The following is a 26,242-nucleotide window of genomic DNA, read 5'->3' as shown; positions in this document are numbered from 1 at the left end:
AGCCACAAAAGAAAAATTGGTAGCAGCGACAGGGTCTTGTGGGATTTGCTGGACAAACAAGTCCAACTGATGGAGGCCACACCTCGCAACTTCAACTGAAAGGCTCTGCTGGTGATGTCTCGCCGCTAGATACCACAGCACACTTTCAGATGTCTGTTGGTGTCCATGTCTCGAAGGATCAGGACAATTTTTGTAGCAAAAGTGAGACCTACACAGTATTATGGCTGATCTGTATAATGCACTCATTGATTCACTTTCTGCCACTTATCCGGTCCGGGTCACTCACGGTGTAGACTCAGCAGCTCATCCCACACTTACCTATCCTTAGCCAAGCCCTCTAACTCTTCCTCTGGGGGATCCTGCAGTGTTCCCAAGCCAGGTGGGAAATATAATCCCTCCAGCGTGTCCTGGGTCTTCCTACCAGATGGACGTGCCTGGAAGATCTCCCTGGGGAGACGACCTCAGTAGATGCCAAAATCACCTCAGCTGGCTCCTTTTAATGCAAAGAAGCAGCTGCTCTACTCCAAGTCCCTCCCACATATTCGAGCTTGTAATGTGTATTTAAAAAAACAAAAAACAAAAAAAAACAATGAACTTTCTAATGACTTGTTTTGTCTCAAAGGAGTCAAGATTTCTACATCTAAATTCTGCATGCAGTCATGGAAATGTGGGACTTTGCAAATGCTTAAGAGTCAATATTAATGCTTAAGAGTCAATATTTTTAAAGTTCAGGCAGATTTACATTAGGGTGTGATTCAAGCTGACTCGGATTTCAACAAAACTTGGCTCAGAGATGGAACCTAAAAAGAAACTAACTTTCTCACATTTTCTCGACCGAAAACCAAACGGTGACCTTGCCGGGGGTCATCAAAGTTCAAGGCAAAAATACGCAAAAATTGATATTTCATTAAATTCCCATCTTTCAAATGGTGTAATATTCAGAGCCATCAAGTCACCAAGCTAGTTCAACAATCAAATGACAAGGAGGCAAACTCTTTCATCTTATGTACATATAATCAAGTAAAATCAGGTCATTGGTCAGACATTTGACTCTCGATCTGTGTCATCTGCAGTACAAGAGTTCACGCATGACTTTCTTGGATATGCCTCAGACTTGAGGATTTAGGTATGGGAAAAATAACTTCTGGAAAATTCTTATGTTCTATTGAACATGACATGTTCACAAGCTTGTTGCCATAGCAACTGATACCAATACACATGTATTGGATTGACTATACACAAGGGAAGGAGAATCAAAAGAAAATATCATCAGATCATAAATGCATTCATGTGGTAATTCATGCAGTTGGGTTAGCAAGCATGTGTTCAATGACCTGATTAAAAAGGGGTATAAAACCAGTATAAGAGGAGTCCCCAAAATTCTGCAAACTGTTATATAAAGCAGAGATGTTAGTTTATCCACTCCTGCAAATTTTGTTAAAAAAGGCTGATGGCGCGGGCCACCGGGTGGCGCTAAACCTCCTCAAAATTGGGCAAGTCGAGTACTTTGGGGCCCCCTGGTGGCCAGCGCCAATCAATACCCCAATTTTTTCAGTTGCATTTGATAGAGTAGGACCTATATTTGTTAATTACATTGTAATCTGGTTGGGGTCTTGATGGCGCAGAGGGTTGTGGGGCTTTAAATAAAGCCAATTTCACAAAATGATCAGACTTTGAGCACCCCCTATATTCAGCGCCATCAATCCCCCAACCTAATATATATGTAAGATGAAAGAGTTTGCCTCCATGTGTCATTTGATAGTTAAACTGGCTTGGGGACTTAATGGCACTAAATGTTAAACCGCTTAAAAGATTGGAATTTTATTTTTGCCTTGAACTTTGATGATCCCTGGCAAAGTCGCCGTTTGGTTTTCGGTCAAAAAATTTGGGGAAAGTTTGTTACTTCGTAGGTTCCATCTCTGAGCCACATTTCATTGAAATCTGAGTCAGCTTGAATAATAGCCCGCCTGATCCTTAAAAAACCCTTTGCAATCCCCAAAGGGGAGCCGCCGGCTCTTAACATGAAAAGCGGCCCGTATTTAACTGTAAAAGGCCAAAAACTATTGTGCACATATGAGCCATGTTTAATATTGTGTTTTTCTGTTTTATTGTAGTGCTGCTCCTGCTGGCTGTGGCACTGACCACCTGTGGGAGGCATCACCATCTGAAGAGAGGAACAGGCCTGCTCATAGCAGAATCAGAGGATGACATACGAGACAATGTCATTAACTATGATGAGCAAGGAGGTGGTGAAGAGGACGAGGTAAGGCTGCATGTTTTCAGTTTCTGCTTTGTGATCACCACGCTGACCCTATAACCTTTGTGTATCAGCACAAGTGTGTAATTTTTTTTGCTTAAGACCAGATTGGGACTAGTCTGTAAGTTTTTCCTTGCAGAACGCCTTTAATATTGACTTACTGTGGAATCCGCATGACCCACCTCCGACCCCGAGGTTCTTCTGCCCAGTGGCTGGTGTTCCTCGAGGGAAGCAGCCCGTCAGGAAGGATACCCCCCATAACCTACCCTCACCCAGCTACCCACGCAGGCCTCCTGCAGATCCCAGTGACATTGAGGACTACATCAACGATGTATGAGATTGCTTCTTGTTTTATGCCTTTCCTGGGTTGCAAGTCCAGTATGCATTGCGTGTTTGTGATATGTGATACTTTTCTTCCATCAGGGTCTGGAGGCTGCAGACCAAGATCCAAACGTACCTCCGTATGACACCGCTCTGATCTATGATTATGAAGGAGAGGGTTCACTGGCAGGCAGCCTCAGCTCCCTTGCTTCCGACAGCTCTGACGGAGACCAGGACTATGACTACCTCAACGACTGGGGACCACGCTTTCAGAAATTGGCCGACATGTACGACCCACGATAGGTTTCAAATGAACATACAAATTCCTCAGGTGTTCTTTTGGACACATCATCTTTTCATCCACGATGAGATTTAAAGTATACCAAAGAAAATTACATCGTGTTTTCCATTCAATGTGTGTTAACCCTTTAAGCCCTGAAAGGGCTTGACATTCCCTTTAAGCCTGATCGGCCCTTAAAGGGTTAAGTTAAGCAGAGGATCACTTGAACGTAAGCGATGGCTTGTTAGTTCTGCAGGCACTGTAGCTCAGGAAGAGAACCTTGTTGGCATGAACAACTGTGTGTGCTACACAACTACGGGAATGCGGAAAATCTATCCACATCTAGAACTGTTCAGTCTGACTATATATATATATATATATATATATATATGGTTTTTTTAATGGCTGTTTTATAATGTGAATTTGCTTTGATACAGAGTTTTCTCTTGTCATCAAACCTTCCTTTAATTTAGATCAGGGGTGGCCAAGTTCGGTCCTCGAGAGCCACATTCCTGACACTCTTAGTTGTGTCCCTGCTCCAACACACCTGAATCCAATGAAAGGCTCATTAAAAGTCTGCTAACGAGTCTTTCATTGGATTCAGGTGTGTTGGACCAGGGAGACAACTAAGAGTGTCAGGAATGTGGCTCTCGAGGACCGAACTTGGCCACCCGATTTAGATTTTACTGGAGTCTACCAAATAAATGCACAAATTTTGTAGGCGTGGTTATGTTTCCGTACCTGTTTGTGAACAGCCTGTAACCCACAATTTTTCATATATCATTATGAAATTTTTACAAAGGATTCACATCCTGATAGGCAAGAACTGATTAAATTTTCAAGGTTTTAGGTTAGGAAAAATCTTGGAAAAATCCCTATCCTTCAACATTGAACAAATTTTCAGAAATTCATAACTGTCAAAAAAGATTGACTTTCTTTCATATTTGAGAGCGTTAGGTAGGATGGTATCCTTTATCCTCCAGCTGGTTCAGAATGCTGCTGCCAGACTTTTGGCAGGAAGCAGAAGGTTTGATCACATTACCCCCATTCTAGCATCTCTTCACTGGCTTCCTGTTAACCTATAAAATTGTTCATGGACTGGTGCCTTGCTACCTGGCCGACAAAACCCTACATACTGGGCCTGGACTCTGCATTCACAGGATGCGGGACCGCTTTGTGATCCTAGGGTTAAGAAATAGTCAGGAGGTCAAAGAGCTTTCTCTCACTGTGCCCCTGCTCTGTGGAACAGTCTTCCTCTGTCAATGAGGTAATCAGATTCTGTGGACACTTTTAAGTCTAGACTCAAAAAGCATTTGTTCTCCCATGTCTACGAATAGCATTTTATGTCATTATAATTTTTATTGTGTTAATTGCTTTTTATTTTTTCATTCTTTTAATTGTCTTTTAAATTGTGCTTTTTAATATTTTAATTCATTTTGTTTTGAATTGTTTTTGTGTGAGATGCCTTGAGACAGCATTGTTGAGTTGGCACGATATAAATTGAATAAATTGAAATGTATCAACTGACAAACTTTGATGCAGATCTTATTCAGATTACAGATTTTGTGGCCATTTAAACTTAACATTGAAAACCCCATTTAATGTATATTTTACATTATATCTTAAATCAAACATGCCCCAATCACACTCATATTTGAAATTGAGGTGCAGACTGACACTATCTCATGACAAAGTTTGATCCAGATCTGATCCAGATTGTGGATTTGGTGGATATTTGAATTTAATATTGAAAGCCCATTTGCTGTACATTTTGCATTATATCTCAATCAAAGGTGCTTCAATCACTCTCATTTTGCTGTTATGGATTTACCTCCACCACCAAAATTGGATGGAGGTTCCAGTTATGTGCCTGTTTGGCTTCCAATTGGAAATCAAGTGCTAAAAAGTAATGACAAATTGTGCAGAAACGAGATAACAAATGTTCTGTGAAAACTATCTGAAAAAGACTTCAGGAAACTAAAAAATTGGGGGAAAAAAACTTGATTTAAAAAAAAAATGATCCAAGGGCATGAACTACAACCCCTGGCAAAAATTATGGAATCACCGGCCTTGGAGGATGTTCATTCAGTTTAATTTTGTAGAAAAAAAGCAGATCACAGACATGACACAAAACTAAAGTCATTTCAAATGGCAACTTTCTGGCTTTAAGAAACACTATAAGAAATCAAGAAAAAAAGATTGTGGCAGTCAGTAACGGTTACTTTTTTAGACCAAGCAGAGGAAAAAAATATGGAATCACTCAATTCTGAGGAAAAAATTATGGAATCACACTGTAAATTTTCATCCCCAAAACTAACACCTGTATCATATCAGATCTGCATCTAAAAAGGAGTGAACACACCTTGGAGAGCTGTTGCACCAAGTGGACTGACATGAATCATGGCTCCAACACGAGAGATGTCAACTGAAACACTCTCTTAAAAGAGAGTAAAACATCACGCAATGTTGCAAAAGATGTTGGTTGTTCACAGTCAGCTGTGTCTAAACTCTGGACCAAATACAAACATGGGAAGGTTGTTAAAGGCAAACATACTGGTAGACCAAGGAAGACATCAAAGCGTCAAGACAGAAAACTTAAAGCAATATGTCTCAAAAATCGAAAAATGTACAACAAAACAAATGAGGAACGAATGGGAGGAAACTGGAGTCGACGTCTGTTACTGAACTGTAAGAAACCGCCTAAAGGAAATGGGATTTACATACAGAAAAGCTAAACGAAAGGCATCATTAACACCTAAACAGAAAAAAAACAAGGTTACAATGGGCTAAGGAAAAGCAATTGTGGACTGTGGATGACTGGATGAAAGTCATATTCAGTGATGAATCTCGAATCTGCATTGGGCAAGGTGATGATGCTGGAACTTTTGTTTGGTGCCTTTCCAATGAGATTTATAAAGATGACTGCCTGAAGAGAACATGTAAATTTCCACAGTCATTGATGATATGGGGCTGCATGTCAGGTAAAGGCACTGGGGAGATGGCTGTCATTACATCATCAATAAATGCACAAGTTTATGTTGATATTTTGGACAATTGAAAGGATGTTTGGGGATGATTAAATCATTTTTCAAGATGATAATGCATCTTGCCATAGAGCAAAAACTGCAAAAACATTCCTTGCAAAAAGACACATAGGGTAAATGTCAATGAGCAGATCTGATTTGATGCAGGTGTTAATTTGGGGGATGAAAATTTACAGGGTGATTCCATATTTTTTTCCTCTGCTTGGTCTAAAAAAGTAACCGTTACTGACTGCCACAATCTTTTTTTCTTGATTTCTTATAGTGTTTCTTAAAGCCAGAAAGTTGCCATTTGAAATGACTTTAGTTTTGTGTCATGTCTGTGATCTGCTTTTTTTCTACAAAATTAAACAACTGAATGAACATCCTCTGAGGCCGGTGATTCCATAATTTTTGCCAGGGGTTGCAAATACATACTCCTGACATATGATCACATCTAATTTAGCTTATTAAGACCCACTTCTAACAGGACTTCTTGAAAAAGTTTTTCCAAGGTAAAATATCTGAATTTGGAAACTCATGTTGGCGGAGGTTTGCGCTCTATACTTTATTATGAAATAGTCCCTTACTATGTCTACATTTTACACAACTTTAAGTTGTGCTTGTCAAGAGAAACTGCCATCCTTCCATCTATGACAAAAACATCTGCAACCTAAAGAATTCAAGAATCACTAAAGTGTCAGATTAAAAATTTTGCATGAGGAACACTGTATATCTAAAGATCTGTGTGCTAAATTGTCATTAATTTCTGATCATTGTCAGTCATATTTTTGCTGTTTTATAACATCACAGCACTTCCCATACTGTTGCAAGCATATGAAATGAACTGTACCACTTGGTTGCACTCGTGTTTTTATGAGTTCAGGGCAGAGAGTCCTTTGTTCCCACCACTTACAGCTGTGTCCTTTGCCTTTAGGGCCAACTTACTTGTAATCATAGAACATACAGAAAGTACTCTGCACACGGTGAAGAACTCCAAGTTGTTGTTTGCAATATTCCCACCATTAGTGAATTCAAAAATATCTAACTGCAAATGTCCAAACCTTAATACTCAAACAAAAACTTTTTCCTATTTAAAGAAACTGGCATTTCCTTGACAGCAAGCCTGCCAGCAAGTTCTGTCACCTACCAAGTCTGTCACGTAAAAGACTGAGTGACTACACAATCCAGAGTCAAGCGCACACAACTCTTTAGAGAATGTCAGAGGACACTGACTAATGTGATTTACATTACAGCCAAAATGCACCTACGATTAGTTGATCAAATACAAACCCTTTGCACCCTGTACCTTACAACATGTTCAGATTATGAGCCGTGTAAATGGTGGCGTTAGACACACCCCAAAATGCACTTACACTATTCACTTACGTCAAAGTGTCTACTTCTTCTCAATTATTTTTGGAAGTGGTTGGGACTATTATTCTTGTGTAAAATAATGTCTAGCTGTAAATATCTCTTCAAAAACAAAAGTCAATCTGAAAGCATTCTGATCTACAGAAACAAACCAAAAAAAACAACAACAAAAAAAACCAAACAATGTAAATCATCATAGATATTAAAAATGTGTTGGTGCATTTCTAATAAAAAAAAATACATTGGCTAACAAGGTCATGAAAACTATAATTACAGCTTTTACAGATTATGTTCACCCTGCCGCTTTAATACATTCTTTTCAAGGAAATTGATTTGTTCTAGGTACCACTGACGTCGCATCACACAAAAAGCTGTGGTGCAACAATCACAAAAAAAAACTCATCAAATCCACCCAAAAATAACCAATCCTCACAGCTGTCAGTGCTGTAAGAGCTCAGCAAAGCCTCTGTCAGATTTTCTACAAGTGACCAAACTAAATGGAAATTAACAGGAACTATTTGGTTACACAAAAGACCTTTCATTTCCCTGCGATGACCTTCACACAAGGAGAAGAGAATCAGGAGATGACTGTTTTCAGATCAGGCCAGATTAGGATTCATGTCGTCTTCGCTGCGTTTGTCTGAAGGAGGCTGGGGTTCTTCTCCTGTGTCTTGTTTGTCCTTCTCAGCCTCCACCCAGCTTTGAGGGACGATCATCTTCTTGGGCCCATGGGGTGGTGGTCCCAGCAATGCTTCAATGTCATCATAGTTAACCACCTCACGCTCCAGCAGTGCGTTGGCCAACTGGACACACAAACCCCAACCAATCACAGCAACTCAGTGTGCTGATCAATGACATTAAAATGTATTAAAGAATAAATAAAGAAGACACTGTCTCACTATAGTCAGCTTGTCTCTGTTGTCCAGTAGCAGTTTCTCTGTGAGCCTGTAGGCACGGGCTATTAGCATCTTAGCCTCCTATAAAACAAACAAATGAAAAGTAAAAAAAAGGCAAAAATTCAAGTCAATTCAAAGTTTTGTGATGATAATAATAAAATAATAATAATAATGACTACCATATTTCCTTAATTAAAAGCCTGGGCATTTATTTTTTCAAATCGTGCTCAGACCCGCCGCGTAAACGAGGCAGGCCTTCATTCAAGGCTGGTGAAATGCTGTTTGTTGCCTGTTGACTGTAATATGGTGTTAAGTTTCACACAGATATCCCTAGTTGTGGCAAAACAAAAGACAACCACTTTAGATCAGAGCCATCTGCATGGCTGCGAAACCTCCCTGTAAAAGGCCGCAAATATGACCAACTTTACAACAAAGAGTCGGAAAAAGACGCCCAAATGGCCCACGATTCATGGAGGGAAATTGCACGTACGTTTGGAGTTTGATGATTGTATAAAGAAGTGGCACCCATTGAGGGACAAATTAATCCAGAAAAAGCCACTGTTCCTGTGGCAAATTACATAAAGACATGATGGAGAACTTTAAAAGGGTCACGCGCATGTCAACATCATTGCATGACCACGGAATTACAGAGTTGCAGAAGCATAAATCAGGCTTTAAGGTACCACTCCACCAGGGACCCCATGAAAAGAAATCTTACTGGGTCCCCCATAACCAGCCACTAGGCCAGCGGAAAATTCTGATACTGTTTTACATAAAACTATGCATTTTAATGATATTTTTGACTATCATTCTCATATTTGTGAAAAGAAAAACATGATTTGACAGTTACTTGGTAGGGGAAGCACTGAAAAGACAATGAAATTCATTTAGATTCAGTTATTTACTGCAAGACTGATACGCTAGACAGACAAAAAGACATATGAGGCTATATGGTTGTTGCTATTTAAACATCGCCGTTCCTGTGGTAAATTGTATTAAGATTGACAGAGAATTTTAAAAAGGTGACGTAAAAGTACCACTCTACAGCGGAGAGTGAGTCGACTAAATGTAATCCTTTTAATGCACATAATGCCTGGTGCTTAAGGCAGGTGTTTATTGTTTTCAAAGTTTTGACCTCACCATTAAATGACGCAAGCCCCTATTCAAGGTCAGGAGTTTAATCAAGGAAATACAGTAGTCACTAAGACCATTACAACAGTGTGACTGCAGTGTGCACTGCGTGCAATTAACAAAAAATAAAGAAAGAACCCACATGATCCATCTGCTGCTGCAAACCCTGGCTAAAAGGCCGACGTCCAATGGCACCTTTTGCTTCCGTCTCTGGAAATGAGACCTGACCCACACTGTCACACATACCATACTGCTTCACCATAGAGTAGGCAACACGTGTAACCTTACGTAGGTCATCTTGAGCTCCTGAGGAAACAAAGGATTTCATTACAGGATTATCTTTGTTATTCGACACACACTACCAGTCAAGTTAATTTTTTGCCATGCAAAATGTTTCTGCTAAAGTTGAAGGTGTCTATAAATGTGAGAAGGCTGGATTGATGTATAGGTGGTGTGTACCTGTTGTAACCTTATTAAAAGTAATCGCCTCAGCAGCTCTTCCTCCCAGAGCCATACACATCCGCTCAAACAGCTGCTCCTTGGTGAACAGGTACTGGTCACGGGGCAAGATCTGAGCAAATCCCAGGGCAGCATTGGTCCGCGGGGCAATGGATACCTGAAGCACAGCATTTAGATATGAGAGTAGTTAAAAGTGTGAACATTGGACTCAACTAGAACAAGACTGTTTTGAGATATCGACCAACACAACCCTTTTATTGTCTCGCCAGTTTTGGATCCACAAAATCTGTCAGTAAAATAAAAAAAAATTAAAAAAATCTGCATATTAACCTCTACATTTTTGGAATTTGATGGAGACACATGAGGACCAATGAACCTACTATTTTAACCCATGCTGACATCTTCACAAAATGCAGTTAATCTTTTCTATATTAGTGAGACTTTGGATATATTGGTTGCATGTTCCTTTTGAAGCCTTGTTGCTAATTGCAGGGTCCTGGTGGCCAATGAGGCTACTGTCGATCATCTTATATACTGACAGGAGCCAAAAATGTGACTTTGACCTCTGTGCTTCATTGATGACCGATCCTATCCAAATTCAAAATCATGTTTTCACATTTATAGGTCCCTGCCATTTTCTTCAAAATTTTCACAAATGCTTTTAAACAGAACAGGGAATTTTCAACACAGCATTTCTAAACATCCTAGTTTTATTTTGGATGGTTAGATTATTTTACTTTGCACACAGAAACAAAATTATTTCAGAAAACTGCCAGGGTCAAAATTATTTGCCCTCGATAGTAAAAGTCAATTGTGTGTCCTTTTTCTGGATAACAGCCTGCAGTCATTTGTTGTAGTTTTCAAAAGTCTCAGACATGTCTCCTGAAGAATCCCAGCCCATTCTTCTTGGGTGAATCTCTCAAGCTCCTCCAGATTTGATGGTCTTCTGGCATGAACCTTGGTCTTCAGTTCACCCCACAGATTTTCCAATGGGATTCAAGTCAGGGCTTTGTGCAGGCCAGTCAGTAACGTTCACTTTGGTCTTCTGGAGGTAGTTCATCACAAAGAGCGACATGTTTTGGGTCGCTGTCTTCTGAGAAGACAAAGTGATGACCCAGATGCATTTTGGCTGCTGTCTGCTTGAGCTTTTCCTTCAAAATCTTCACATATCCTCCTTTCTTCATTGTTCCTCCCACTTTGAGAAGATTCCCAGTTCCAGATGCACTGAAGCATCCCCACAACATAATACTCCCACCACTGTGCTTCACTGCAGGGACGGTGTTTTTTTGGTTATACACTCATCCTTTATGTCTCCAAACATAAACAAAGGACACAGTTCTAGTATGCATAATTTTTCTCCAGGTTCTCCTTACCATACTACAGTCTGGATTGAAAGCATCTCTTCTCCAGTTGTCAAGTTTTTCTTGGTCTACAACCTTGCAGTCCATTCCTGTCCAGGTCTCTGATGATTGTCTTCTTTGAGATTACAATTTCTGACTTTGCCAAGTCATTTACTAGTATCTTGGAAGTTGTTCTGGAGTCTTTAGACAAATCTTTCACTAGTTTTCTTTGCAGTCTTTGAAATCTTTCTCTCCCCACCTCTGCCAGGCTTGTTCTGTACTTCATGGGTCTCTGTGAGTTTCTCGATGATACTTCTCACACTAGTTCTTGACTAGTTCCTGCATTGTGAGTTTCAACTATTCTTTTTCTTAAGTCTAAACTAATTTGTTTTGTTTTTGGCAAGATTTTCTTCTCAAGTGACAAATCAAACTGTTACTGAAAGTTTTATACCATGTACATTGGAAGATAATCCTCAGTTTTAACTTGTCATGTCTGACATGTCTGAGAGTTGTTGAAAACTACAACAATCAACTGCAGCCTGTGATCCAGAAAAAGAACACACAACTGACTATTAGCATCAAGAGGCGAATAATTTTGACCCTGGTAGTTTTTGTTTTTTGTGAAATAATTTTGTTTTTGTGGACAAAGTAAAATAATGTATGCATCCAAAATGAAACTAAGATGTTTAGAAATACTGTGTTGAAAATTCCTTGTTCTGATAAAAAAGCACAATTTTGAAGAAAACGTTAAATTTCATAAGGGGGCTAATAATTTTGTCCGCAACTGTACATATTTACATACATACAAACACAGTCAAAAGAGAATACACCTCTGGTAGTATTGTGAACAAAACATATGTCAGTGTCCAAATGATTGGATCTAACTGTAATTCTGAGTGTGTCACTACCTTCATGACTGCCTCTGTGTGCTCAAGTAGCCATCCCACTAAGGCATGACCTGATTCATGGAAGGCAACCACCCTCTGTTCTTCTTTTGACAAGATCTTACTCTTTTTTACACTTCCTACACACAGATAGACATTCAGGACTTAGGCATTTACAGAAGTACATCGATGGGCTACAACACATGAAAATCAAAAGCAACATTGTACATGTTTTCAATCAATCAATCAATCAATCAATTTTTTTATATAGCGCCAAATCACAACAAACAGTTGCCCCAAGGCACTTTATATTGTAAGGCAAGGCCATACAATAATTATGAAAAACCCCAACGGTCAAAACGACCCCCTGTGAGCAAGCACTTGGCTACAGTGGGAAGGAAAAACTCCCTTTTAACAGGAAGAAACCTCCAGCAGAACCAGGCTCAGGGAGGGGCAGTCTTCTGCTGGGACTGGTTGGGGCTGAGGGAGAGAACCAGGAAAAAGACATGCTGTGGAGGGGAGCAGAGATCGATCACTAATGATTAAATGCAGAGTGGTGCATACAGAGCAAAAAGAGAAAGAAACAGTGCATCATGGGAACCCCCCAGCAGTCTACGTCTATAGCAGCATAACTAAGGGATGGTCCAGGGTCACCTGATCCAGCCCTAACTATAAGCTTTAGCAAAAAGGAAAGTTTTAAGCCTAATCTTAAAAGTAGAGAGGGTGTCTGTCTCCCTGATCTGAATTGGGAGCTGGTTCCACAGGAGAGGAGCCTGAAAGCTGAAGGCTCTGCCTCCCATTCTACTCTTACAAACTCTAGGAACTACAAGTAAGCCTGCAGTCTGAGAGCAAAGTGCTCTATTGGGGTGATATGGTACTACGAGGTCCCTAAGATAAGATGGGACCTGATTATTCAAAACCTTATAAGTAAGAAGAAGAATTTTAAATTCTATTCTAGAATTAACAGGAAGCCAATGAAGAGAGGCCAATATGGGTGAGATATGCTCTCTCCTTCTAGTCCCCGTCAGTACTCTAGCTGCAGCATTTTGAATTAACTGAAGGCTTTTTAGGGAACTTTTAGGACAACCTGATAATAATGAATTACAATAGTCCAGCCTAGAGGAAATAAATGCATGAATTAGTTTTTCAGCATCACTCTGAGACAAGACCTTTCTGATTTTAGAGATATTGCGTAAATGCAAAAAAGCAGTCCTACATATTTGTTTAATATGCACTTTGAATGACATATCCTGATCAAAAATGACTCCAGGATTTCTCACAGTATTACTAGAGGTCAGGGTAATGCCATCCAGAGTAAGGATCTGGTTAGACACCATGTTTCTAAGATTTGTGGGGCCAAGTACAATAACTTCAGTTTTATCTGAGTTTAAAAGCAGGAAATTAGAGGTCATCCATGTCTTTATGTCTGTAAGACAATCCTGCAGTTTAGCTAATTGGTGTGTGTCCTCTGGCTTCATGGATAGATAAAGCTGGGTATCATCTGCGTAACAATGAAAATTTAAGCAATACCGTCTAATAATACTGCCTAAGGGAAGCATGTATAAAGTGAATAAAATTGGTCCTAGCACAGAACCTTGTGGAACTCCATAATTAACTTTAGTCTGTGAAGAAGATTCCCCATTTACATGAACAAATTGTAATCTATTAGACAAATATGATTCAAACCACCGCAGCGCAGTGCCTTTAATACCTATGGCATGCTCTAATCTCTGTAATAAAATTTTATGGTCAACAGTATCAAAAGCAGCACTGAGGTCTAACAGAACAAGCACAGAGATGAGTCCACTGTCCGAGGCCATAAGAAGATCATTTGTAACCTTCACTAATGCTGTTTCTGTACTATGATGAATTCTAAAACCTGACTGAAACTCTTCAAATAGACCATTCCTCTGCAGATGATCAGTTAGCTGTTTTACAACTACCCTTTCAAGAATTTTTGAGAGAAAAGGAAGGTTGGAGATTGGCCTATAATTAGCTAAGATAGCTGGGTCAAGTGATGGCTTTTTAAGTAATGGTTTAATTACTGCCACCTTAAAAGCCTGTGGTACATACCCAACTAACAAAGATAGATTGATCATATTTAAGATCGAAGCATTAAATAATGATAGGGCTTCCTTGAGCAGCCTGGTAGGAATGGGGTCTAATAAACATGTTGATGGTTTGGATGAAGTAACTAATGAAAATAAGTCAGACAGAACAATCGGAGAGAAAGAGTCTAACCAAATACCGGCATCATTGAAAGCAGCCAAAGATAACGATACGTCTTTGGGATGGTTATGAGTAATTTTTTCTCTAATAGTTAAAATTTTGTTAGCAAAGAAAGTCATGAAGTTAAATTACTAGTTAAAGTTAATGGAATACTCAGCTCAATAGAGCTCTGACTCTTTGTCAGCCTGGCTACAGTGCTGAAAAGAAACCTGGGGTTGTTCTTATTTTCTTCAATTAGTGATGAGTAGAAAGATGTCCTAGCTTTACGGAGGGCTTTTTTATAGAGCAACAGACTCTTTTTCCAGGCTAAGTGAAGATCTTCTAAATTAGTGAGACGCCATTTCCTCTCCAACTTACGGGTTATCTGCTTTAAGCTACGAGTTTGTGAGTTATACCACGGAGTCAGGCACTTCTGATTTAAAGCTCTCTTTTTTAGAGGAGCTACAGCATCCAAAGTTGTCTTCAATGAGGATGTAAAACTATTGACGAGATACTCTATCTCACTTACAGAGTTTAGGTAGCTACTCTGCACTGTGTTGGTATATGGCATTAGAGAACATAAAGAAGGAATCATATCCTTAAACCTAGTTACAGCGCTTTCTGAAAGACTTCTAGTGTAATGAAACTTATTCCCCACTGCTGGGTAGTCCATCAGAGTAAATGTAAATGTTATTAAGAAATGATCAGACAGAAGGGAGTTTTCAGGGAATACTGTTAAGGCTTCTATTTCCATACCATAAGTCAGAACAAGATCTAAGATATGATTAAAGTGGTGGGTGGACTCATTTACTTTTTGAGCAAAGCCAATAGAGTCTAATAATAGATTAAATGCAGTGTTGAGGCTGTCATTCTCAGCATCTGTGTGGATGTTAAAATCGCCCACTATAATTATCTTATCTGAGCTAAGCACTAAGTCAGACAAAAGGTCTGAAAATTCACAGAGAAACTCACAGTAACGACCAGGTGGACGATAGATAATAACAAATAAAACTGGTTTTTGGGACTTCCAATTTGGATGGACAAGACTAAGAGTCAAGCTTTCAAATGAATTAAAGCTCTGTCTGGGTTTTTGATTAATTAATAAGCTGGAATGGAAGATTGCTGCTAATCCTCCGCCCCGGCCCGTGCTACGAGCATTCTAACAGTTAGTGTGACTCGGGGGTGTTGACTCATTTAAACTAACATATTCATCCTGCTGTAACCAGGTTTCTGTAAGGCAGAATAAATCAATATGTTGATCAATTATTATATCATTTACCAACAGGGACTTAGAAGAGAGAGACCTAATGTTTAATAGACCACATTTAACTGTTTTAGTCTGTGGTGCAGTTGAAGGTGTTATATTATTTTTTCTTTTTGAATTTTTATGCTTAAATAGATTTTTGCTGGTTATTGGTAGTCTGGGAGCAGGCACCGTCTCTACGGGGATGGGGTAATGAGGGGATGGCAGGGGGAGAGAAGCTGCAGAGAGGTGTGTAAGACTACAACTCTGCTTCCTGGTCCCAACCCTGGATAGTCACGGTTTGGAGGATTTAAGAAAATTGGCCAGATTTCTAGAAATGAGAGCTGCTCCATCCAAAGTGGGATGGATGCCGTCTCTCCTAACAAGACCAGGTTTTCCCCAGAAGCTTTGCCAATTATCTATGAAGCCCACCTCATTTTTTTGGACACCACTCAGACAGCCAGCAATTCAAGGAGAACATGCGGCTAAACATGTCACTCCCGGTCTGATTGGGGAGGGGCCCAGAGAAAACTACAGAGTCTGACATTGTTTTTGCAAAGTTACACACCGATTTAATGTTAATTTTAGTGACCTCCGATTGGCGTAACCGGGTGTCATTACTGCCGACGTGAATTACAATCTTACCAAATTTACGCTTAGCCTTAGCCAGCAGTTTCAAATTTCCTTCAATGTCGCCTGCTCTGGCCCCCGGAAGACAATTGACTATGGTTGCTGGTGTCGCTAACTTCACATTTCTCAAAGCAGAGTCGCCAATAACCAGAGTTTGATCCTCGGCGGGTGTGTCGTCGAGTGGGGGAAAAACGGTTAGAGATGTGAACGGGTTGGCGGTGTACACGGGGCTTCTGTTTAGGGCTACGCTTCCTCCTCACAGTCACCCAGTCAGCCTGCTTTCCCGGCTGCTCGGGATCTGCCAGGGGGTAACTAACGGCGGCTAAGCTACCTTGGTCCGCACCGACTACAGGGGCCTGGCTAGCTGTAGAATTTTCCACGGTGCGGAGCCGAGTCTCCAATTCGCCCAGCCTGGCCTCCAAAGCTACGAATAAGCTACACTTATTACAAGTACCGTTACTGCTAAAGGAGGCCGAGGAATAACTAAACATTTCACACCCAGAGCAGAAAAGTGCGGGAGAGACAGGAGAAGCCGCCATGCTAAATCGGCTAAGAGCTAGTAGCTACGCTAAGCTAGCGGATTCCTAAAAACACGCAAAGTGAATAATGTGTAAATAATTTAGAGGTGATTCAGCAGAAGGAGTGCTTTAGTTAAGGCACGTAAAGATTACACTGGGAAACAAATCGTAATCTAGATAACTAGATCAATCTAACTGCGCAGATTAAACAGCTAACAGATACAGAAAAACACCGCTGTGCTCCGGAACAGGAAGTGATACAATACCGCAGTGAGAGCCAACCACCTACTATTACCTGCTATTACTCTCTCCACTGCATACTCAAAGTTGAATGTATGAATAGACTTGTGGCCCTCTCTGGCTGCATGCAGAGCAGCTTCATTACAAATGTTAGCAATGTCAGCACCTGAAGAGACAAAGCAGGGTGGCAACAGAACATGGACAATGACTCTAAGGACAATGCATTTCAGTCAGTATCACCAATGTTAGGCTGTGGCATCCAAAGATGTTTCATATTTGTTCATCATTTGAGCATCGTATGCATGCTGCCATTTGACCATAGATTGTTGTGGATTTACATGCGGAGAAAACAATAAATATGCAAATACCGCTGAAGCCTGGTGTAAGTTCAGCCAGCCGTAGAGAATAGAAATTAGCTGGCTGAGTCAGTTTCAAGATCTTCAGGTGCTGCTCAAAGATCTCCTTCCTTTCCTAAAATACAATGATTTACACACACACACACATATAAGTAACCCAAAGTGGAGGGGGCATGGCTCAGTACATTAGCTATGAAAATGAAGTCTATGGGCTATGAGTAAGAAGTGCCGTCGACTTTCCTGGACTCCGAGTTATTTGGGTTGGACCATCACATGATGTTAATGTGAAATTAATCAATATTCCAGATCTTTTTTGGGGGAGAAATGGACACCTGTGCACTAAACCAAAGATGAGTCCAGAATGCTATCAGAAACAAGTCCAAAAACCAGGGTCTGTCACGGTATAGGGTTGTGTCAGTGCCCTTGACAAAGGTAATTTACACTTCTGTGATGGCAGCATTAATGCAAAATTCAGATTTTAGAGAAACATATGCTGCTTTCAAGATGACTTCCTTTTCCAGGGGACGTCGTCCATGCATTTTTTAACAAGGAAACCACAGTACTTAAAACTTAAAGGTAGGTGGCTATGTATAGTGTGAGGTGTAGAGATCAAAAGCTTAAAGAATGGTTTGGGGTTAAATTGGTGTTGGTGAAGGTATGAACGCTATTGTGTGCCCATTTGTGTAAGTGATTAAAGCCACAGTTTCTCTGACTGTGAACAGAACAACCTGGACTGTGGTCACGAACCCATAAACATCTCTGACACTCAAAGAGGTTTCCCACCTACCTGCAGAGTGGGCAGATCTATGAAAATGTGTCTGTCCAGTCTGCCTGGTCTCATTAGAGCACCGTCCAAAATATCAGCTCTGTTGGTGGAGGCGAGGACAATTACATGGTCTGTTGTCCCCATTCCTGTGAAAACAGAAGAGTTTAAAGTTTCTTAACTGCCTGTCTGCAGAATCAATCAATTTTTTTATATAGCGCCAAATCACAACAAACAGTTGCCCCAAGGCGCTTTATATTGTAAGGCAAGGCCATACAATAATTATGTAAAACCCCAACGGTCAAAACGACCCCCTGTGAGCAAGCACTTGGCTACAGTGGGAAGGAAAAACTCCCTTTTAACAGGAAGAAACCTCCAGCAGAACCAGGCTCAGGGAGGGGCAGTCTTCTGCTGGGACTGGTTGGGGCTGAGGGAGAGAACCAGGAAAAAGACATACTGTGGAGGGGAGCAGAGATCGATCACTAATGATTAAATGCAGAGTGGTGCATACAGAGCAAAAAGAGAAAGAAACAATGCATCATGGGAACCCCCCAGCAGTCTACGTCTATAGCAGCATAACTAAGGGATGGTTCAGGGTCACCTGATCCACTCCTAACTATAAGCTTTAGCAAAAAGGAAAGTTTTAAGCCTAATCTTAAAAGTAGAGAGGGTGTCTGTCTCCCTGATCTGAATTGGGAGCTGGTTCCACAGGAGAGGAGCCTGAAAGCTGAAGGCTCTGCCTCCCATTCTACTCTTACAAACCCTAGGAACTACAAGTAAGCCTGCAGTCTGAGAGCAAAGTGCTCTATTGGGGTGATATGGTACTACGAGGTCCCTAAGATAAGATGGGACCTGATTATTCAAAACCTTATAAGTAAGAAGAAGAATTTTAAATTCTATTCTAGAATTAACAGGAAGCCAATGAAGAGAGGCTGATATGGGTGAGATATGCTCTCTCCTTCTAGTCCCCGCCAGTACTCTAGCTGCAGCATTTTGAATTAACTGAAGGCTTTTTAGGGAACTTTTAGGACAACCTGATAATAATGAATTACAATAGTCCAGTCTAGAGGAAATAAATGCATGAATTAGTTTTTCAGCATCACTCTGAGACAAGACGTTTCTGATTTTAGAGATATTGCGTAAATGCAAAAAAAGCAGTCCTACATATTTGTTTAATATGCGCTTTGACTGACATATCCTGATCAAAAATGACTCCAAGATTTCTCACAGTATTACTAGAGGTCAGGGTAATGCCATCCAGAGTAAGGATCTGGTTAGACACCATGTTTCTAAGATTTGTGGGGCCAAGTACAATAACTTCAGTTTTATCTGAGTTTAAAAGCAGGAAATTAGAGGTCATCCATGTCTTTATGTCTGTAAGACAATCCTGCAGTTTAGCTAATTGGTGTGTGTCCTCTGGCTTCATGGATAGATAAAGCTGGGTATCATCTGCGTAACAATGAAAATTTAAGCAATACCGTCTAATAATACTGCCTAAGGGAAGCATGTATAAAGTGAATAAAATTGGTCCTAGCACAGAACCTTGTGGAACTCCATAATTAACTTTAGTCTGTGAAGAAGATTCCCCATTTACATGAACAAATTGTAATCTATTAGACAAATATGATTCAAACCACCGCAGCGCAGTGCCTTTAATACCTATGGCAGCTCTAATCTCTGTAATAAAATTTTATGGTCAACAGTATCAAAAGCAGCACTGAGGTCTAACAGAACAAGCACAGAGATGAGTCCACTGTCCGAGGCCATAAGAAGATCATTTGTAACCTTCACTAATGCTGTTTCTGTGCTATGATGAATTCTAAAACCTGACTGAAACTCTTCAAATAGACCATTCCTCTGCAGATGATCAGTTAGCTGTTTTACAACTACCCTTTCAAGAATTTTTGAGAGAAAAGGAAGGTTGGAGATTGGCCTATAATTAGCTAAGATAGCTGGGTCAAGTGATGGCTTTTTAAGTAATGGTTTAATTACTGCCACCTTAAAAGCCTGTGGTACATAGCCAACTAACAAAGATAGATTGATCATATTTAAGATCGAAGCATAAATAATGGTAGGGCTTCCTTGAGCAGCCTGGTAGGAATGGGGTCTAATAAACATGTTGATGGTTTGGATGAAGTAACTAATGAAAATAACTCAGACAGAACAATCGGAGAGAAAGAGTCTAACCAAATACCGGCATCACTGAAAGCAGCCAAAGATAACGATACGTCCTTGGGATGGTTATGAGTAATTTTTTCTCTAATAGTTAAAATTTTGTTAGCAAAGAAAGTCATGAAGTCATTACTAGTTAAAGTTAATGGAATACTCAGCTCAATAGAGCTCTGACTCTTTGTCAGCCTGGCTACAGTGCTGAAAAGAAACCTGGGGTTGTTCTTATTTTCTTCAATTAGTGATGAGTAGAAAGATGTCCTAGCTTTACGGAGGGCTTTTTTTATAGAGCAACAGACTCTTTTTCCAGGCTAAGTGAAGATCTTCTAAATTAGTGAGACGCCATTTCCTCTCCAACTTACGGGTTATCTGCTTTAAGCTACGAGTTTGTGAGTTATACCACGGAGTCAGGCACTTCTGATTTAAAGCTCTCTTTTTCAGAGGAGCTACAGCATCCAAAGTTGTCTTCAATGAGGATGTAAAACTATTGACGAGATACTCTATCTCACTTACAGAGTTTAGATAGCTACTCTGCACTGTGTTGGTATATGGCATTAGAGAACATAAAGAAGGAATCATATCCTTAAACCTAGTTACAGCACTTTCTGAAAGACTTCTAGTGTAATGAAACTTATTCCCCACTGCTGGGTAGTCCATCAGAGTAAATGTAAATGTTATTAAGAAATGATCAGACAGAAGGGAGTTTTCAGGGAATACTGTTAAGTCTTCTATTTCCATACCATAAGTCAGAACAAGATCTAAGATATGATTAAAGTGGTGGGTGGACTCATTTACATTTTGAGCAAAGCCAATAGAGTCTAATAATAGATTAAATGCAGTATTGAGGCTGTCATTCTCAGCATCTGTGTGGATGTTAAAATCACCCACTATAATTATCTTATCTGAGCTAAGCACTAAGTCAGACAAAAGGTCTGAAAATTCACAGAGAAACTCACAGTAACGACCAGGTGGACGATAGATAATAACAAATAAAACTGGTTTTTGGGACTTCCAATTTGGATGGACAAGACTAAGAGTCAAGCTTTCAAATGAATTAAAGCTCTGTCTGGGTTTTTGATTAATTAATAAGCTGGAATGGAAGATTGCTGCTAATCCTCCGCCCCGGCCCGTGCTACGAGCATTCTGACAGTTAGTGTGACTCGGGGGTGTTGACTCATTTAAACTAACATATTCATCCTGCTGTAACCAGGTTTCTGTAAGGCAGAATAAATCAATATGTTGATCAATTATTATATCATTTACCAACAGGGACTTAGAAGAGAGAGACCTAATGTTTAATAGACCACATTTAACTGTTTTAGTCTGTGGTGCAGTTGAAGGTGCTATATTATTTTTTCTTTTTGAATTTTTATGCTTAAATAGATTTTTGCTGGTTATTGGTAGTCTGGGAGCAGGCACCGTCTCTACGGGGATGGGGTAATGAGGGGATGGCAGGGGGAGAGAAGCTGCAGAGAGGTGTGTAAGACTACAACTCTGCTTCCTGGTCCCAACCCTGGATAGTCACGGTTTGGAGGATTTAAGAAAATTGGCCAGATTTCTAGAAATGAGAGCTGCTCCATCCAAAGTGGATGGATGCCGTCTCTCCTAACAAGACCAGGTTTTCCCCAGAAGCTTTGCCAATTATCTATGAAGCCCACCTCATTTTTTTCAATCAGGATGTAAAACAAAATCTTCCAACTCACCATCCATTTCTACCAGCAGCTGGTTGAGCGTTTGCTCTTCTTCGGTGTTAGAGAAACCGGACATGTTACTGGAGCGCTTCTTCCCCACTGCATCAATCTCATCTATGTACACAATGCATGGTGCTCGAGCACGAGCCTCTTTGAATAGACTCCTGACCCGAGCAGCACCCAGTCCTACAAACAAGAGTCACATCAAAACAACTGTAATCATTAATAACAAATCTAACCTCCCTTCAGAAATTAAGATTCTAATATGGCTGCCACATTAGCACTGACTGATTATGATTTGTAAAAATAAGATTAAACATTGTGTAATATTTGTGCCAATACTGTGGAGATACTGGCACAAATACCGCAAAATTTTAACTTTATTTTTACTACTCATAAATAGATGACAACATTTACAGCAGGCATAAATTCCAGCCTGGGCACAGCATCTGAGAGCACGGCGCACTCCAAGCGCCGATCGACAGGCTGACACCCCGCTGAAACAACCAGATCATTTCCAACGTGAAGGCTTTGTTGATCCGGGACGTCGTCTGACTTCCACAAAAAAGGCATAAGGCGTGGACATCAGCACTTTTTCGGCACATTCCACTGTTACAGGAGTTTTTTTCATGGACAAAGAAGCGGACGGATGCGCCACCGTGCCGTTCATGGCGCGGGACAAAACCACCTCCGTGTTGGTCTCACAGGACGGCTTTGAGATGGATTTCAGATGGCTGTCAGTGGCTTTTTAGTCGTGTGACTATCCGAGAAATTGTGCATGAGCTGGACATGCCCCAACATGTCCTGTGAGGCTTCATCACGGCGTTGCTTTGCGCCATGCAGCTCTGCCGCAACGCGCGGAATTCCTCCGCATGTCTGTCTCAATGTCTGTCTCAAGATTGTAATTCACGTCGGCAGTAATGACACTCGGTTACGCCAATCGGAGGTCACTAAAATTAACATTAAATCGGTGTGTAACTTTGCAAAAACAATGTCGGACTCTGTTGTTTTCTCTGGGCCCCTCCCCAATCAGACCGGGAGTGACATGTTTAGCCGCATGTTCTCCTTGAATTGCTGGCTGTCTGAGTGGTGTCCAAAAAATGAGGTGGGCTTCATTGATAATTGGCAAAGCTTCTGGGGAAAACCTGGTCTTGTTAGGAGAGACGGCATCCATCCCACTTTAGATGGAGCAGCTCTCATTTCTAGAAATCTGGCCAATTTTCTTGGATCCTCCAAACTGTGACTGTCCAGCGTTGGGACCAGGAGGCAGAGCTGTGGTCTTATACACCTCTCTGCAGCTTCTCTCCCCCTGCCATCCCCTCGTTGCCCCATCCCCGTAGAGACGGTGCCTGCTCCCAGACCACCAATAACCAGCAAAAATCTATTTAAGCATAAAAATTCAAAAAGAAAAAATAATATAGCACCTTCAATTGCACCACAGACTAAAACAGTTAAATGTGGTCTATTAAACATTAGGTCTCTCTCTTCTAAGTCCCTGTTGGTAAATGATATAATAATTGATCAACGTATTGATTTATTCTGCCTAACAGAAACCTGGTTACAGCAGGATGAATATGTTAGTTTAAATGAGTCAACACCCCCGAGTCACACTAACTGTCAGAATGCTCGTAGCACGGGCCGTGGCGGAGGATTAGCAGCAATCTTCCATTCCAGCTTATTAATTAATCAAAAACCTAGACAGAGCTTTAATTCATTTGAAAGCTTGTCTCTTAGTCTTGTCCATCCAAATTGGAAGTCCCAAAAACCAGTTTTATTTGTTATTATCTATCGTCCACCTGGTCGTTACTGTGAGTTTCTCTGTGAATTTTCAGACCTTTTGTCTGACTTAGTGCTTAGCTCAGATAAGATAATTATAGTGGGCGATTTTAATATCCACACAGATGCTGAGAATGACAGCCTCAACACTGCATTTAATCTATTATTAGACTCTATCGGCTTTGCTCAAAAAGTAAATGAGTCCACCCACCACTTTAATCATATCTTAGATCTTGTTCTGACTTATGGTATGGAAATAGAAGACTTAACAGTATTCCCTGAAAACTCCCTTCTGTCTGATCATTTTTTAATAACATTTACATTTACCCTGATGGACTACCCTGCAGTGGGGAATAAGTTTCATTACACTAGAAGTCTTTCAGAAAGTGCTGTAACTAGGTTTAAGGATATGATTCCTTCTTTATGTTCTCTAATGCCATATACCAACACAGTGCAGAGTAGCTATCTAAACTCTGTAAGTGAGATAGAGTATCTCGTCAATAGTTTTACATCCTCATTGAAGACAACTTTGGATGCTGTAGCTCCTCTGAAAAAGAGAGCTTTAAATCAGAAGTGCCTGACTCCGTGGTATAACTCACAAACTCGTAGCTTAAAGCAGATAACCCGTAAGTTGGAGAGGAAATGGCGTCTCACTAATTTAGAAGATCTTCACTTAGCCTGGAAAAAGAGTTTGTTGCTCTATAAAAAAGCCCTCCGTAAAGCTAGGACATCTTTCTACTCATCACTAATTGAAGAAAATAAGAATAACCTCAGGTTTCTTTTCAGCACTGTAGCTAAGCTGACAAAGAGTCAGAGCTCTATTGAGCTGAGTATTCCATTAACTTTAACTAGTAATGACTTCATGACTTTCTTTGCTAACAAAATTTTGACTATTAGAGAAAAAATTACTCATAACCATCCCAAAGATGTATCGTTATCTTTGGCTGCTTTCAGTGATGCCGGTATTTGGTTAGACTCTTTCTCTCCGGTTGTTCTGTCTGAGTTATTTTCATTGGTTGCTTCGTCCAAACCATCGGCATGTTCATTGGACCCCATTCCTGCCAGGCTGCTCAAGGAAGTCCTACCATTATTTAATGCTTCAATCTTAAATATGATCAATCTATCTTTGTTAGTTGGTTATGTACCACAGGCCTTTAAGGTGGCAGTAATTAAACCATTACTTAAAAAGCCATCACTTGACCCAGCTATCTTAGCTAATTATAGGCCAATTTCCAACCTTCCTTTTCTCTCAGAGATTCTTGAGAGGGTAGTTGTAAAACAGCTAACTGATCACCTGCAGAGGAATGGTCTATTTGAAGAGTTTCAGTCAGGTTTTAGAATTCATCATAGTACAGAAACAGCATTAGTGAAGGTTACAAATGATCTTCTTATGGCTTCGGACAGTGGACTTATCTCTGTGCTTGTTCTGTTGGACCTCAGTGCTGCTTTTGATACTGTTGACCATAAAATTTTATTACAGAGATTAGAGCATGTCATAGGTATTAAAGGCACTGCACTGCGGTGGTTTGAATCATATTTGTCTAATAGATTACAGTTTGTTCATGTAAATGGGGAATCTTCTTCACAGACTAAAGTTAATTATGGAGTTCCACAAGGTTCTGTGCTAGGACCAATTTTATTCACTTTATACATGCTTCCCTTAGGCAGTATTATTAGACGGTATTGCTTAAATTTTCATTGTTACGCAGATGATACCCAGCTTTATCTATCCATGAAGCCAGAGGATACACACCAATTAGCTAAACTGCAGGATTGTCTTACAGACATAAAGACATGGATGACCTCTAATTTCCTGCTTTTAAACTCAGATAAAACTGAAGTTATTGTACTTGGCCCCACAAATCTTAGAAGCATGGTGTCTAACCAGATCGTTACTCTGGATGGCATTTCCCTGATCTCTAGTAATACTGTGAGAAATCTTGGAGTCATTTTTGATCAGGATATGTCATTCAAAGCGCATATTAAACAAATATGTAGGACTGCCTTTTTGCATTTACGCAATATCTCTAAAATCAGAAAGGTCTTGTCTCAGAGTGATGCTGAAAAACTAATTCATGCATTTATTTCCTCTAGGCTGGACTATTGTAATTCATTATTATCAGGTTGTCCTAAAAGTTCCCTAAAAAGCCTTCAGTTGGTTCAGAATGCTGCAGCTAGAGTACTGACGGGGACTAGCAGGAGAGAGCATATCTCACCCGTGTTGGCCTCTCTTCATTGGCTTCCTGTTAATTCTAGAATAGAATTTAAAATTCTTCTTCTTACTTATAAGGTTTTGAATAATCAGGTCCCATCTTATCTTAGGGACCTCGTAGTACCATATTACCCCATTAGAGCGCTTCACTCTCAGACTGCGGGCTTACTTGTAGTTCCTAGGGTTTGTAAGAGTAGAATGGGAGGCAGAGCCTTCAGCTTTCAGGCTCCTCTCCTGTGGAACCAGCTCCCAATTCAGATCAGGGAGACAGATACCCTCTCTACTTTTAAGATTAGGCTTAAAACTTTCCTTTTCGCTAAGGCTTATAGTTAGGGCTGGATCGGGTGACCCTGGACCATCCCTTGGTTATGCTGCTTTAGACGTAGATTGTGGGGGGGTTCCCATGATGCACTGTTTCTTTCTCTTTTTGCTCCGTATGCATCACTCTGCATTTAATCATTAGTGATCGATCTC

The 26,242-nt window shown here is 40.4% G+C and overlaps 2 protein-coding genes across 3 annotated transcripts in view; one reads left to right on the top strand and one right to left on the bottom strand.

The window, feature by feature from the left end:
- The window catches only part of cdh15 (cadherin 15, type 1, M-cadherin (myotubule)), a 51,061-nt gene extending 47,840 nt beyond the window's left edge, over positions 1 to 3,221 (top strand). The window contains exons 11-13 of the mRNA XM_034192161.1: positions 2,115 to 2,263; positions 2,397 to 2,588; positions 2,681 to 3,221. Coding sequence (XP_034048052.1) covers positions 2,115 to 2,263; positions 2,397 to 2,588; positions 2,681 to 2,881 — 542 coding nt within the window. The 3' untranslated portion in view covers positions 2,882 to 3,221. The remainder of the gene's footprint in view (positions 1 to 2,114; positions 2,264 to 2,396; positions 2,589 to 2,680) is intronic.
- Positions 3,222 to 6,698: 3,477 nt separating this feature from the next.
- The window catches only part of spg7 (SPG7 matrix AAA peptidase subunit, paraplegin), a 35,693-nt gene continuing 16,149 nt past the window's right edge, over positions 6,699 to 26,242 (bottom strand). Inside the window, exons 9-18 of one of the 2 annotated variants that reach the window (XM_034192153.1) lie at positions 21,793 to 21,966; positions 17,945 to 18,069; positions 17,170 to 17,272; positions 16,857 to 16,967; positions 11,987 to 12,102; positions 9,739 to 9,895; positions 9,422 to 9,585; positions 8,152 to 8,229; positions 7,836 to 8,055; positions 6,699 to 7,766 (exon numbers count right to left, since the gene is read on the bottom strand). In XM_034192153.1, the coding sequence (XP_034048044.1) occupies positions 7,852 to 8,055; positions 8,152 to 8,229; positions 9,422 to 9,585; positions 9,739 to 9,895; positions 11,987 to 12,102; positions 16,857 to 16,967; positions 17,170 to 17,272; positions 17,945 to 18,069; positions 21,793 to 21,966 (1,232 nt within the window). In that variant the 3' untranslated portion in view covers positions 6,699 to 7,766; positions 7,836 to 7,851. Of the gene's footprint in view, positions 8,056 to 8,151; positions 8,230 to 9,421; positions 9,586 to 9,738; positions 9,896 to 11,986; positions 12,103 to 16,856; positions 16,968 to 17,169; positions 17,273 to 17,944; positions 18,070 to 21,792; positions 21,967 to 26,242 lie in introns of both variants that reach the window. The other variant, XM_034192143.1, reaches the window with a different exon arrangement.

This window comes from Thalassophryne amazonica, chromosome 2 (genome assembly GCF_902500255.1).
Source record: "Thalassophryne amazonica chromosome 2, fThaAma1.1, whole genome shotgun sequence".
NCBI classification, from domain to species: Eukaryota; Metazoa; Chordata; class Actinopteri; order Batrachoidiformes; family Batrachoididae; genus Thalassophryne; species Thalassophryne amazonica.
The sequence above is the reverse complement of the archived record's forward strand: the minus strand, read 5'-3'. Positions and strand labels throughout refer to the sequence as shown.